Genomic DNA, 15974 nt, shown 5'->3' on the forward strand with positions numbered 1-15974 from the left:
TATCAATAAAATTTTATGTTATACACTTTTCTACCCCTTAACTGCTTTAAAATTAATACAGCAAAATTATTATCTATATATTTTTTTACCTTCCTATTTAAAGGTTGTCCAACTGTCAAAAATAACAATAAGCCACTATATTAATTAAATATCATTAAAAAAACAGATTATATTTATTTCACTTAAGAAACTAATCCCAAAAACACTTTCTAATACCTTTTCGTGGCACAGTAAGCTCAAAATTTTCCAATAATGAATATTAATTTTGGAGTTATGTACCACAGTAGTTTGTCCATTTAATACCAGAACCGGGCTCTTCTAAATGCTTCACATTATTGTTTCTTTGACACACGGTATTGCGTTGATGACCGTACATACAATGATTTTGTATTATAATTTATTTATATTATCGAGTAACTTGAAAATTTGTAGTAAATTTATTTAAATACAAAAAAAAAAAAAAACAACAATTTTAACTATTACGGTTCAACTTTATCAACAAAGTTCTAGAATGACGGTAGCTACTGAAAGATTAATGTAGGAGTACCTAATGGCGTTAAAAAAGATTAAAGTTTTATTTTTCTCCAGCAGTTACCCCTTTTCCCATCACCCTTAGTTTAAATCCAAATTTGAGACTTCCTAGCTATCAATAAAAAATTATACAGCACTTTGGAGATCCGAAAAAGAATACTACCACATTTTCGAGATCCGAAAGTTAGCTCAGATGTTAGGGTATTGACCAAACTTAAAATGGATGGTATTTTTGGCTCTACGGACCTAAATCTACAAGACTTATTTTTTTAATAACTGCATTTTTGTGCCTAAAAACGCAACTGTACGATTTTCCGAAGTTGGTTTATTTTCTTATTTCAAAAGCATCAAAAATGAGGTGAAACAGCATAAAAACCACTATCTTTCCCGGCATACATGGAGTCTTCCTCCAATTCGAAAAAAAGATTTAAAAAAACGGTAAAAATAGGCATAATGGGCCATATCTGGGGCCCATAATCTTTAAATGACCTTTATTGGGCGAACAATTGTGCGTATGTACTTTAGGTACAACTTTAGTTTCAAAAATTACTATACTGACGCCTTTGATCAAAGCTAGACCCAAGAAAATCGAATTTTCATGTTCAATTCAAATTTGCGCTAAAAAATGGCCATATCTATTTTCCTCACCTCGGGGAGCAAAGTGATCCCAAAAATACGTGATCAGCTCACAAAATTACCACTTAAAAAAGTACTATCAGCCATTTGCAATATTTTTTAAAACAGGTCCGTTTTTGACCACCAGGAAACTGCCTTTCATGCAAATGGACAAACTATTACATCCCTATATATTATAAATGTGAAAGTAAGCATGCTTGTTTGTTTGTTTGTTTGTTTGTTACGCTTTCACGCTAAAACTAGCGAATAGTTCAATGAAACTGTACAGCAATATAGCTCATACATCAGAATAACACATGAGATATAATTTATATAGATATATAAAAAAAGAAAAGAAAATTAAAAAAATTAAATTTAATCTGACATTTCCTATTTTAAATTTTTACAGAAATCTTTAGTTTATGGTTCAAAATGATCATTATAGATGGAGCAGATCAATGATCATCATTTTGAACCATAAATTAAAGGTTTCTTATTAATTGATAATTTAAAATGGTAAATCTGAAACAATTCAGAACCACCTTTTCTAATATACTCCATTAGTTATGATTATTTTACAATTTAAAAAATTGAAAACTATGCATATCTTTTAGCTGCATAAAACAATCCCTTCAAGTGTTATGGAAAGAGGGATAACTGAGATCAAGAGATGTGGAGGCTATAAAGCGGTGGTTTCCACTTTTAAGCCCAGTGAAGCGGGCGGGTATCAAGCTAGTTTATAATATACCTAAGTAGAGTAACGATCATAACTATATCCAATATATATATGGACTACGTGGACTACGTGGACTACGATTATGATAATAACGATAAGTGAATTGATTCATCTATATAAATGCGTTATGCATAGATTATTTTGAAATATGTAATTACCTTGTGGTACAGTGGGACAGACTTCATTACGTGCTATTGGAAATACGATTTTAGTATTTATATTTATGTCGATTAATACTACAGTAAATTAAGACCCGAGTATAATTTTTATGTCGATTAATACTACAGTAAATTAAGATCCGAGTATAATTTTTACTTAGAAATAAAACTTAATGGCTGAAATTTTTATGGGATGTTTGGGCATACCCTGAATCTAAAACCGAGTTTTCGTATTCGTGGTGGTGGGGGAATATAAAACCATGTGTCAATACAGGGGTGAGTTCTCTTTTAATAGTTATCTTTGTTGCCATCGCACGTACAGTCAAACTCTATATATTAATTTTTTGGAATTTCGGTCTATTTGGTCAAAAAAGGACTTGATATCTACTTGAAATAGGTCTATGATAATAGCTGGTCAAAGGTCAAACGTTAGAGGTAGTTTTTATTGATAAATACTGAATAACTGAAATATTTTTTCGTTCATTTAGACTTCAAAGCTTTGATAAATTTGAAAATTGATAAATAGAACTGAATAACTGGGTCGAGCCATTAAAATGGGCCCGTGCGCAGGAATTATCGAAGGAAGGGGTTCAAACTAAGGAAGGGATTTATTATGTTAGCTCATTAAGTCAAATAAAGTAAGAAACTCTTTTTGCGAGTAAAAGAACATTTTACTAGGTCAAAATGTGACAATGACTATTTTTCAATAAGTTAATTCTGCGACGTACAGAGAAACACTTTTACGAAACTTCGTGTGCATCGACATCTACACCGCAATGTTTATTGACCAAGGCTATACCGCTTAGCCGAATTTCGAACATTGCCGGTCTAAGCTATGTTTTAGGCGACAAAAAATTTAAAACATCATTTCATTGAATGCTGTTGTCACAGGAAAAATTGACAGAACGTGAATCATTTGGTAGACATTTGTAAACACATTTTTATTGAAAATATCGAGTGATTCGAGAGATTCTTGACGTCTTGTCTGGCAATAAGTTTTCTCCAAAGTTTAAATTTGTCAACCCAGATGTCATCTATCTATCAAAATTTTTCATTTTGATGAGAAATAGCCAAGCAAAATTTGATAAAATATTTCAATGATTCAAAAATCGATCTATATTATTCTACTTATCAGTCTGTTCACTCGAGAGTTGAGTTTGCTATGCAAACTATAGCTTCCGCAATTCTACGTCGTATTCATCGCAGACATTGCTCACGGTTTTGGAAATTTTTCGGAACTTTTCTGCAGAATTTTCCTCCTTTTTCAATCAAAATCTGTTTCGCACAGTCAGCCTCAGTTCGATAAATGAATGCATTACGGGACTGTATTGTTAAGTCAAATTTATGTGAAGAAATTCTTAATGGGAGGGTTTTAACCCACGAAATCTCTCCCGTGTGTACGGGACTGCATAGAAAATATTAAAAAAACATATGTAAGCACTTCATGAAACGTCTAATTTCATAAAATGAATGAATACACAATATATATTAAACACACATATATAATATATATCATGAGAGAACAACAAACCGTATATATTTAATGATACTTGTATATCATTGAATGCAAAGTTAATGTAATTTAAATCGTTAAAGGGTTGCAAGGGTTCAAAAGGGATGATAATGTTAAGTGTGTACCCACTATATATACATACTTATATATACAAGGTGCTCCACTAGAATGGATACTATATTCTTACAACCACTAGAAACTTCTATGCGGAGTAAAATGACTCACTGCATTTTTGTGGTAAAAATTCTAATGAACTAATGGTTTAAAAGTACAAACCAACGCTAGCCTCCACTTCTTTTGATCTCACTTATAACCCTTCCATAACACTTGAAGGGATTGTTTTACACATCTAAAAGATATGCACAATCTTGGTAGAATTAGACCATTAGAATTGTCTAGGTCTACCATGTGCACAATTTTAAATTTTTTAAATTGTAAAATAGTCATAATTCATTGAGTATATCAGAAAAGATGGAAATGGTTTGACATTTACTATTTTAAATTTGTACACAAGTCTTTAATTTATGGTTCAAAGTCATGATCATAGATCTGTTCCATTTTTGATCTTCAATTTGAACCATAAATTAAAGATTTCTGCAAAAATTAGTAATTGTAAGGTTAATTTAATTTTTTTAATTTATTTTTTATTTTTAATATATGTTTATAAATTATAGCTCATGTGTTATTCTGATGTATCAGCTATATTGCTGTACAGTTTCATTAAAAACCATTCGCTCGCAAACAAACAAACATCCTTACTTTCACATTTATAATATATAGGGATAACGCACGTCTGCAAAAAAACTTTTTTCAAGTGAAATTAATATTTGTTTTAATTCAAATTTCAAAACCCTATTTAAAAAATAACGAGAGGTGTCGAAGGACACCCGGAAGGAACTATGTTCCTATCGTTATAAATTTTGTATTATTGAATAACTAGCTTAATTAAGGGCTGGTAAAAATATTTTATTTGAATATTTTCTTAATATAATTTTCATCAATATTTAGTCAGTTTAAAATAACTAAAAGAATCATAAAATGTGAATTTTATAAAATAACATGTATTTAAGGTAGTATGGATAAAATATAAAAATAAACTTTAAGCAGTTAGCCTTTTATTATATTAAAGACAAGCATCTAAATAATGTTTTGTTCAAGTTTGAGTATGTCTTATCGACTTTTTTAATGAAATATTGAAAATTAGAAATCGTAGTTTTTTCATAGACTCCGCGGGATCCCGTGCGGTATTCTTTATACCCAAAATTCTCAAATTTCCAAAAACTGTGTTCACGTAATAATGCACCAAAGAAAAGCTGTCAACTTTTTAAACGAAGTTTTTACAACGTAATAAACAAGTGTGGAAAATTTCAAATATGCATGCATTTTTCCTTAGACATATTTCTGCTTGTTTCACTGTGCTAACATTTCAGGTGATTGTTTCCCTATAGTATTGTAAAAATGTTTTGGTTTATTGCATGGTACATACATAAACCAAATAAACCAAATACATGCTTTGTAGTAAAATAATATGTTATTTTTAGCTTTATACTACCAGGAAACTACAAAAATATATAATATATTGTATGAAAGTGATGCTTATAAATTTAATAATATAGATATCTCTCTTCAATCATCAATACTCTATAGTCGTCTCAACTATAGTCGTCTCTGTTCATCAAATGATGGATCTTCGATGAACTCATAATTAAATTAAAATTTTGTTTTTATATCATCGACAAAAAAACTCTCTAGATTGTTTGATATAGAAATATCCAATTGAAAAGGATAACCTATATGATTCATCATTTTTTCAGCCAACTTTGAACGATAAAAAAACAATAAAAAACCCGACGACCTAGGAATTTTTTGTGATTTTTGGAAACTTTGTTAATCAAAAAATATATATCTCCTTAAATAGACGTTTCTAAAAATTCTTCTGCTACTCCAGTACTTTTCTAACACCGCATATGTATATGTATATGTGTTCGTATGTTCGTATGTATATCTGTATGTATTTATGTATGTATGATGATGGCTATTTGATGTACTACAACTGTAATTTGAATAGTAATTAAAACTGAACATACATAGGATGGTTTATTACCAAACATTCATCTACATATCATGAAAATTATTTTGTGTGTTTGCAGTTTAGTTGTTGGCGCTTAGTGTGCTCTGCGTGTGTTGTTCTATACACACACACAAAAAACTCTTGAGCAGCAGAGCTCCATCATTAAAGTCCAATTTTATCACCACTAAGTGTTTCTGATTGTTAGGTGATTTGTATTGAAAATATAAAAATCGCGAAAAAAAACATGGTACAATGGAACCTGGTTAGGTAAGACCTCAAGGGACATCATATAATCATCAGTCCACTAACCAGTGGCGGATTAAGTATTTTGCCGCCCTAGGCCCCGTCTGATTAGCCGCCCTTTTTAAAAGATGAAATTTGATACAAGTTTTCCTGATCTTGTCAGAAAATTCGATATTTTTGGAATTTTATTCAGTAAAGTTTCTTGTTTTGACGATTTTTCTGCTTTCCTTTTACGATATTCTGCACCGCTCAGTCTTTTTCGATAATCACTCATTGCTAATAAAAAAATTAAATTCAGAGAACCTCGACAACTTCGTTAAAAAAATGGATAACTCAAAGTAATAATTGAATTTTTCAATGGTAAGAAACACAATAATAATATTATGAGATTTTTACACTTGCACGGCTTTCGTAAAACTAAAAAAATTTATGCGTCTTGTATACAGCGCGACGCTTAGTTTTATACGTAAAACAAAGCAGAGTCAAATCACTGTCATTACATGCTACGCGCAGCGCTCTTGTTTTCTGTAAATATATTATATATGTAACGTTCTCACTGTGTTACCCAAACTCAATGTGAGTGCAATACTTTATCAGTATTGCACTCACAAATAAAAAAGTTAATCAGAAAATAAATTCCATTCTATTTCATAGAAATTTATTTGTAAATTTACATAAAAAAAATTCGAATAGATCCTTAAAATGTATTGTCGTTACATTATATCAGATTTAAAATTTTGACATTCTGAAAAATTTGCCGCCCCCCAAATTGTGCCGCCCTAGGCCCGGGCCTCACGGGCCTAGGCGGTAGTCCATCACTGCCACTAACCGGAACGTTTTTTTTACGAAGTTGCTTGACCCATGTTAGCAAACACTGTTCATGTTCAGGATATTTGTACATGAAAATGATAAACGTACACCTTTTACTTTTCCTTGTCCTTCAGAATATTTTAATTTTCACATTGAATTCGATACAGACTTTATCACGTGTCTTCCCACTTTTATAATCGGATATTAACTTCAGTTTTTCACGTACTGATAATTATTTGAGCCTTCGTTTCGGTATTTTTTGAATAAACATCCGTGTGATAATAAAGCAGGTCATTGAGGCTCAAAATTAGTTAATAAAAAGTAAGTAAAAAAAAAGGATGTTATGTCAGTTCTCAGTTGCAGAGGTTAATGCATATAAAATTCACTCGCTGTCTCAGTTCAAATCGAAAGAACAAATCCCATTATAGAGGTTTGCCTCGTCCTACTAACAGAGGTAATTCAATGCCAAAGTGTTGGCATCTCAGCGTGAATTCTAGTTATGAAGGTTTAATCCAGGTCCCACTTTATGAAGTTCCATGTATTTTCTACGAATTTTTTTAATGTAGATGTAAAAAAGAGTGCAAGAGTGCTGGAAATTTGACATCTCTCAAAAAGCATATCCTTGCCATTAACTCAGCTTACATAGCAATTTGAACTTCTGTATCTCAGTTAAAAGGATGTGAAGGTATGCGAGGGGTGAAGTATTGCCAAAAAACATGATATTATGATCTAAAAAAAGGAGCGAAAGGAGAGTTAGGAAATAAATATCCTCTAAGAGTCATTTCGTTGACCCAATGCCAACCCACATACCAATTTCAACCATCTTTCTCAATTTAGAGAGGTGGTATATAAATACAAATGTCCAAAAAAGCGATTTTTTACTCTGATGATTCTCTCCAAATTATATTCTTATTAGTGATGGGGCGGATATTCGCATTCGCGAATATTCGCGTATTTTTTAATATTCGCATTCGCATTTCTATTCCCAACAAAAGATTCGAATGTTTTGCGAATGTTTTTGACAAAAAATCAGTATCATTTTGTATCATAAATTGCAAAATAGCCCCAAACTTCACTTATATGTATTTTACTCATATTTTTAGATCACTTTTTAATCTCTGTTAAATTTGAATGTTGGACAAATGCAATTTACATTCAACTAATCTCAAATAAAAAATATAAAAAACTGAGTTTTGCTATTAATGGACTTATATGGTTATGTTTTTAATGGACTTATACGACGGACTCTTTTACGCTAATGAAGAATTATATGTCATTGCTCGATCCGTGCGGAATTCCGCTTCCGTAACTACCGTAACCCATGGGATAGATACCTTGTACTCGTGACTAAAAAAAAAAACAACAAATTTTGAAGAAAAATGGTGAAAAAATCAAATGTTTTTCAATCAATATTAGGAACATGTTTTAAAAGTAATTTCAATTGAAATATCTCTACAGTTGCTGCTTCACTTCTTAAGGATGTCTTCAGGAAAACTTTTACATTCCAATCATGTTTGTTTTTTTTTTATATATTTTTTCATTAAAATTATTTATTATTTGTCCAGCCTGTCTTTTCCTAAGCGATACAATTTTAATTCGTGAGTATATTTTTCGTCAGAAGCAAACTTGATGAGGTAATTGAAAATCAGGGATGAATCATGGAATTTGATAAAGGAATAAGGATGGACAGAAAAAAACATGTTGAAGAAATAATATATAAGGATAAATTAAGTTAATACATTTGTGAGCGCTTCATTTGAAAGTTAACATTCGCATTCGCGAATATTGGAAATACAAATTCGCATTCGCAAATGTAAAAATCCGTTGACTTTCGATACAGTGAATAAGTCTACATTATCGGAGAAAAATGACTAACAAACAAAATAATAAAAATTTGTTATTTTATATAAATATTATGTTGTTTTGTTTTTGTTTTTCAGTTCTTGTTTTAGTTATTTTACATCAAATAAATATTTTGTAAATACACCTCCCATACACCGCCCCCCACCAGCTTTTATTATTTATCATTATTTTCAAAGAAAAATATTTCATGTGTTCCAGCGATCTTTAACATACTTTTATAGTAAATGTAAAACCTAGTTGGTTACATAAGAATATAACATATAATTTCCAACATTCCCAACCTTATCTTGAAATGTTAAAGACCATTCTGTAGCATATTTATTGTTCTAGAACATTCTGGATTGTTCTAGAACATTCTCCAAACTTTGAAAACATATTCGAAACTTTTTTATTTATTCTAGATCATTCTGGAACATTTCAAATCGTTCCCAAAAAAAACAGAAACATTTAGGAACATTCTTTATCATTCTTGAAAATTGCACGTTGGATATTGTAGAACACATTTTTCGTAAATATTCGTAGAGATCTGAAACTTGGAGAGTGTGTTTTTAGTATGTCGTGGGCATCCGATAAGAAAGGATTTTCAAAAATTCTACCCCTAAGGGGAAAAAAAGAAAAAAAAAGTTTTAACAAAAAGAAAACCGATTTCAAAAGAAAAACTTTTTCAAAATAAATTAATATGCCCTAAAAAGTAAAAAAATAACGATAATATAATGTAGAAAAATTATTGTTATTTTTGAAGTCGGTGTCAGCCAAGGAAACAACTCGGACAGAACAGTTTGATTAGCTAGGCTGACACCGACTCCAAAAATAACAATAATTTTTTTACATTATATTATCGTTATTTTTTTACTTTTTAGTGCATATTACTCTATTTTGAAAAAGTTTTTCTTTTGAAGTCGGTTTTCTTTTTGTTAAAAGTTTTTTTTATTTTGTGATTTTTAGTGAATCTGAAGTACACTAACTAATTTGTCACTAAAAAAGAATCATCGAAATCGGTTGGTTTGATATTGACTTATTCGTCCTCTTGTTGTGCATACTTAATGCAAATTTAAGACTTTTATGCTTTTTTCATGGATGCCGTTGTCAGAACTGGACCAAAATAAAATGGGACCACGCGGAAAGCACCAGCTTTCAAATAGATAAAGAATTATCAAAAAGTTCTGAGGTAACAAACATTAAAAAAAAAAATACATTCGAATTGAGAACCTCCTCCGTTTTTGTTTGAAGTCGGTTAAAAATGAGAATTTCTAATAATTTTATAGATAAATATAGATCAACGTATGCATGTTTGTCATGTTACTATAGTTTTTTTTTTAAATTGGTGTGGTTTATAGTATTTTACTGAGAATTTTCATTATTCCTCTCACAAGCGGTATGTAGAAAAGCTCATTTATTATTTAAAAGTATAACACTATATTTTATCGTTGTACGAAATATTTGAAACAATGATTATACAGCTGTATACTGAAAGTTTTAACCGACTGAAAAAGGCGAGAGCAAAACTATTTAAGATATAAAATTTGAATGTTTTAAAAGATTTTTAAAGGAAAAACATTATAAAAGATTTTCTTACATAATCAAATATCTTAGAAAGAATATATATATTACAGAACTACTAAATAGAGTTACGATTCTATAAGTATCTATTAAGTTTTTTTTTTCCTCTCATGGACCTATGTTCCTATTCAAATTTTATGTATTAAAATTGGTATTCAATTTCTGTTCATAAAAATAAATATTATACAATAATAAAAAAAGGAAAATCAATCACTCCAATTTTTTATCATGAAATAGCATAATCTGTAAAAGAAAAAACGTTGGATCTGGAAGCATGAAATTTTTACACAAACGTTTCTTAAATGTCGTAAGCTTGTATTACCTTACACCTGTTCATATGGTATCAACAGAAAAAATCAGAAAAAAAAATCATAATATGGAATCAGAAAAAAGATAATATAATTACGAAAATAATGGTATTGGCTTGGAAAGCCAATCATGGAAAAATTGATTAAAATTAATTAAAAATAGCTACGAACATTTTTCGATAGAAAAATTATGATAGGAGTGTTTAAAAGTCAATAAAATTTCTTAAAATATATATCTCATCTGGCTATCAGATGGGTGAAGATCGATCATATACCGTCTCTTGTACTAAAGATATTTTTTAAAATTCATCCCGCAAGCGGTTCAAAATGGATTTGAAAGTTTGCATGAAACTTAATCAATTTTGAAATGAGAAATGTAAAAATGATATATAGTCGCATAAAGGAATACATAAAATAGCCTTTCTTATGTAGTCCTCAATAACGGCTCCGATTTTGATGATTTTTTTAAACGTTTACTTTAAGGAAGCCTGAATGGTTCACTGTCAATTTATGAGAAAGTGGCGCTATACTAGCTTATTTTTTAAATGTGTATTACCCACAAGTATTAAAAAAGTCACTTGTTCACTTTCAATAAGTGCACTTGTGACTTGTAGCATTATGGAAACGAACTTTATTAAAGATGTCGGTATTTTGTCATAATAAACACCATGAAGGTTATAAAGAAGGAGAAAGATCGCTATGTACTAAAGCATTAGCGCACCTGTCCCTGAAAATTTGTAGAATTTATAGTTCATTTTTAAGCCACCAGCCGCGCTGTCATCAAGAAGTAGTATCTGTGAAGTTAGCTGTTGTTGTTAGCATAATGTACAAATTGATATATCATTTCAAATTAGCGCTTTTATTGATACTACTTAGCGGTCGCAGCGCCTCACTTATTTTATCCATATTTCGGGGACAATATTTTTTATAGCGATCGTTCTCCTTCTTATAAGCTTCATGTAAACACTTAATAATACTTTTAAAGGCTAGAAATTAGAAATGTGCAGATGCATAGAAAATCATCAATAATTAAAGCATTATATTTTTTAGATAATACTAAAGAAAATTTTTAACTAACTACATAAGATAAATTATAAACATTATCATATTATTATTAAATCCGGACATGCAATTGTTAACAATTCCAGACAGTCTCGGTACTGTCTAGTTAAAGAATAGTCATCACCGTCTGGCATCTTCAAAAAGATTCGTTTCCATAATACCACAAGTCACAAGTGCACTTGTTGAAAGTGAACTAGTGTTTTTTTTTTTTTTTTTGGTTTTAAACCTGTGGGCATTCAGGCTTCCGTACTAATCTATATATATAAAAAGAGAGTGTTTGTTTGTATGTCCCCGATTTTCCCTAAAACTAACCATTGACCTTCGGTAGGGGATTATGTCTTTGGGTAGCCCTTAGGCTCCCATTGTGAATAAGGGAGTTTGGTGGGGGTGGAAATAAAAATGATCTAGGAATTCATAGAAAATAGATTAAAAATAGTTCTAATAATTTTCAATAGATGGCGCCACTGTCAATAGTACAATTTTCACTAGATGGCACTACTGGCGCAAATGTCTTTCGATTTTTCTCGAAAATTCTGGAATGTTCCATGGATTTCTATCGAATTTTCTAGAATTTTCTCGAACATTCTGGAATGTTCTATGGATTTCTATCGAATTTTCTAGAACTTTCTCGAATATTCTCGAATGTTGTATGGATTTTTATTGAATTTTCTCAAAAATTCTCGAACAATCTGGAATGTTCCATGGGTTTCTGTCGAATTTTGTAGAATTTTCTCGAACATTATGGAATGTTCTATGGATTTCTATCGAATTTTCTAGAATTTTCTCGAACATTCTGGAATGTTCTATGGATTTCTATCGAATTTTCTAGAACTTTGTCGAATATTCTGGAATGTTCCATGGGTTTCTATCGATCTTTCCCTTACTTTTCCGTACACACAGAGAGTGTAGACATAATATTGGGATCGGCCAAAAAAATCTTACTGTTCCGTACACACAGAGAGTGTAGCCATAATATTGGGATTGGCCAAAAAAATCTTACTTTTCCGTACACACAGAGAGTGTAGACATAATATTGGGATCGGTAAAAAATTCGATAGAAATCCATAGAACATTCCAGAATGTTCGAGAAAGTTCTAGAAAATTCGATAGAAATTCTAGAATGTTCGAGAATGTTTGAGAAAATTCGATAGAAACCCATGGAACATTCCAGAATGTTCCAGAAAGTTTGAGAAAATTCGATAAAAATCCATAGAACATTCCAGAATGTTCGAGAATAAAAGTCTTTCATTTAACAATTTTGATATTTAAATGTGCAAAAACAACCCAGCGAAGCGGGTTTAACAGCTAGTACAGAGTATAAAAATCAACCTATACACAATACACTTAAACAAGAATAACACAGAAATCTACAGTTGTATATATACTACATAAATGTTATGTTTATTTAACAGGTGGCTTGGATGCATTTCGAACAAAGTGCAATACTCACAGTACACAATCATGTGATCACAAGGAATCCTAGGATAAGTGTTACACATGACAAACATCGTACATGGTTTCTTCATATCAGTAATGTGCAAGAAGAAGATCGTGGTCGATACATGTGTCAGATCAATACTGTTACGGCTAAAACACAATTTGGATATCTGCATGTTGTTGGTAAGTTTTTAATTTTAGCAAGTAAATAAATTCTAATCATTAAGTATCAAATTTTAGTCATGTGGTGCAGGAGATTTCTGACAAAGTCAATATGTAACTTGTTTGAAGTATTTTTTATTATTTTGAAAAATTGAAAAATTTATGATTGTTCATTATAAATATTCGAAATTTGTTTGTTCATTGTTAGTACAGATTTCAACAAAAAAATTTTCTTTATTTTTGAGTAGGGTTGCCATTTCGGCCAGGTCTCTCGCTCGGAAGGTGGTGTTGCGGGAGAGGGATTGCAGTGCAAAATCCAATTTCGTCAATTGCTGACCAGCAAAATAAGCTGGAAAATCCTATAACAAATCATGAACAAAATAAATTTTCACTACTCTAGTTGCTGAGGTCAAAGCAAATCATAATGCTAATTTTTGCTTTTTCGACCCTGACCACGTGGTGGCCCGATAAAATATTCACAAACCCGGCCGCCCTGCAAAATCTTCCAAGCCCGTCACACCCGAACAAGTGACAACCCTACGCTTACTGAATCTAACATTTAGGGGAGAGTGGCGCAGCTGCAAGCACTTGATGAAAAATGTATATTTGCTTGAATAATTTGCTCTGTTTATTAAAACTTTTCTACGTGATCCACGATTAATGAAATCTTCGGATGAAAATGAAAATTCAACAATTTTTTTTTTTGTATTAAAGTCCGGTATTTTAAAACCGATTTACAATTGCTAGTAAAGGACTATAGGATAGGTTAGGTTATATTGGCTGTCCACGAAAGCCACACTTAGGCTACAGAGATCATTGTGATACCATATATGTGTTTTACCACCTTTCCGCTGATAATTTCATTTTACCAGCTCCTCAATTTCAGAGGCTTAGTGCACCTCCTTCATGCATATACCATGCACTACACCAGCTCATTATAACTATTAATTAAATTAATTTTGTTGCGACGGCGGGAATCAAACCCGCTACCCTAAGCATACCGCGGAATTGGTTACGCCTTAACCAACTGAGCTAATATGGCAATATTGGTATATACATCTGTATACATTTTTAAAAAAAAGCGCGTGCGCGTAGTGTTTAGACTGGCTCATGTTTATATTAATTAATTATACATATTTTTAATACTCTAAAAGGATACAGCTGCTATTGCCATCATTTAACTCTCATTTTGATACGATAAAATATTAATTATATTCCCCGGTTGAATTTTTTTTAAACCCGAGATTTTCGTAATCCCCGGTTTTCAATCATAATCTCCTTAATAAAATTATTTTAAATCGAACAGAAATATATTTAAATGGTAAAAATTTCATTTAAAAGATGGCTTGCACAATTTCCCATAAAAATTCAATGATAAAAACCACTTTCAGTGAATCGGTGTGTGTTAATTAAAACAGGATTTTTGAAAGCCTATGAAAAAACAATTTATTTAAATAACAGTTTTTCATCTCTTGCACCTCACATATTATACAGAGTTATTTTTCATAAAAAAAAGAGAAATAAATACCAGGTATTTCATAAAAAAACGTGAGAGTATCATAATCAATTATTTTGTACTTATTTTCTGTGACGTTTTCGTAAACTTCATTGGTTGCAACAACTGTAACTTGACAGACATTGGCTGTAATATTTGTAAATTTCGTATAATGAAGTTTGCGGCCATCTAAAATATCTAAACCGTGAAATAATACAACTGGCATAACTTTCTATTGAAAATATTGTACATTTCATGTGATTCAAGACGGTTGTCATATACCAAGTTATAGTAAATGTGTAGCTTTGATCCCCTGTATCTCGAAAACTATTTGTTAAAAAAATTGGTTACGGTTGACGAAAACTTAGCTTCTTCGAAAACTGAAGTGTGTGATATCGATTTATATATTATGAGCACTGAAATATAGAGATACTGGAACGCTCACTGCCTATAGCGCCCTACGAGTGGTAAGCGAGGACGGTGCAGCATGATTCGGGCGGGTATACATGTTTCTTTCTAACTCTTCTGCTCATGCGCATTGATAAAGAAAGCATGTGACATACATACATACGAGAAAGACATGTATACCCGTCATTTCCTTTCTCTGTCTCCTCGCTCCTAGCGAGCTAGAGAGCGTTCCAGTATCTCTATATTTCAGTGATTATGAGTGATATACATGGATTTTAACCTCAAAAATGTAAAAAAATCTTGCTTATAAAGAAACAAAAAAAAATAACTAACTTACTTTTTCTACTTACCATTCTTATTAAGAATACAACGATTCTTAACGGTTTTGGATGTGAAAATTGGTATTGAAGATGCGGAAGTGAGGAATTTGACTCTAGGAACTCTACACTGCCGATGGGGTATTCTACTATATTTGAAAAAGTACTTCAAAATGTTGATTTTGCTAATAAAAAGCCACCAAAAATTTATTTCGGAAAAATACACACGCTTTCTTGCCAAAAACTTGAATTAAATTTTAAACTGTCAAAAACGCGGGCATCTAATTTGGAGACGTAATATCGGTGTCATTATACGAAAAAACACAGATAAGTTTGACAGATATATTCATAGACAACTAATTATAATAAATATAAATATTTATTATGTATGGATATATTATACCAAGCTGTCTACATTGAACTAACTGATGGTCTATGGTTCATACCGACATGACATGACATCAGGGCTTGTCCGCGTTTTAGATCACGTGATATACAGTCTAAAAATTACGATTTTTAATTTTAATATTATAAAAGAAAAATGTGCTTTTATGACTCGAAATCAGAATATTTAAGTATATTTTTACATAAATTTTAACTTTTTTTCAAATTTCATAATTTATGTTTCACTACCGAAAGTTCCTATTGATGATTCCCGCGATCAATTGTCATGTACACAAATTTC

The 15974-nt window shown here is 31.0% G+C and overlaps 1 protein-coding gene across 1 annotated transcript in view; it reads left to right on the forward strand.

Moving 5' to 3' along the window:
- Nucleotides 1-15974, forward strand: part of LOC123302983 (protein CEPU-1-like) — a 376328-nt gene that overhangs the window by 341978 nt on the left and 18376 nt on the right. Inside the window, exon 3 of the mRNA XM_044886078.1 lies at nt 12883-13090. Within this exon, the coding sequence (XP_044742013.1) occupies nt 12883-13090 (208 nt within the window). The remainder of the gene's footprint in view (nt 1-12882; nt 13091-15974) is intronic.

This window comes from Chrysoperla carnea, chromosome X (genome assembly GCF_905475395.1).
Source record: "Chrysoperla carnea chromosome X, inChrCarn1.1, whole genome shotgun sequence".
Taxonomy (NCBI): domain Eukaryota; kingdom Metazoa; phylum Arthropoda; class Insecta; order Neuroptera; family Chrysopidae; genus Chrysoperla; species Chrysoperla carnea.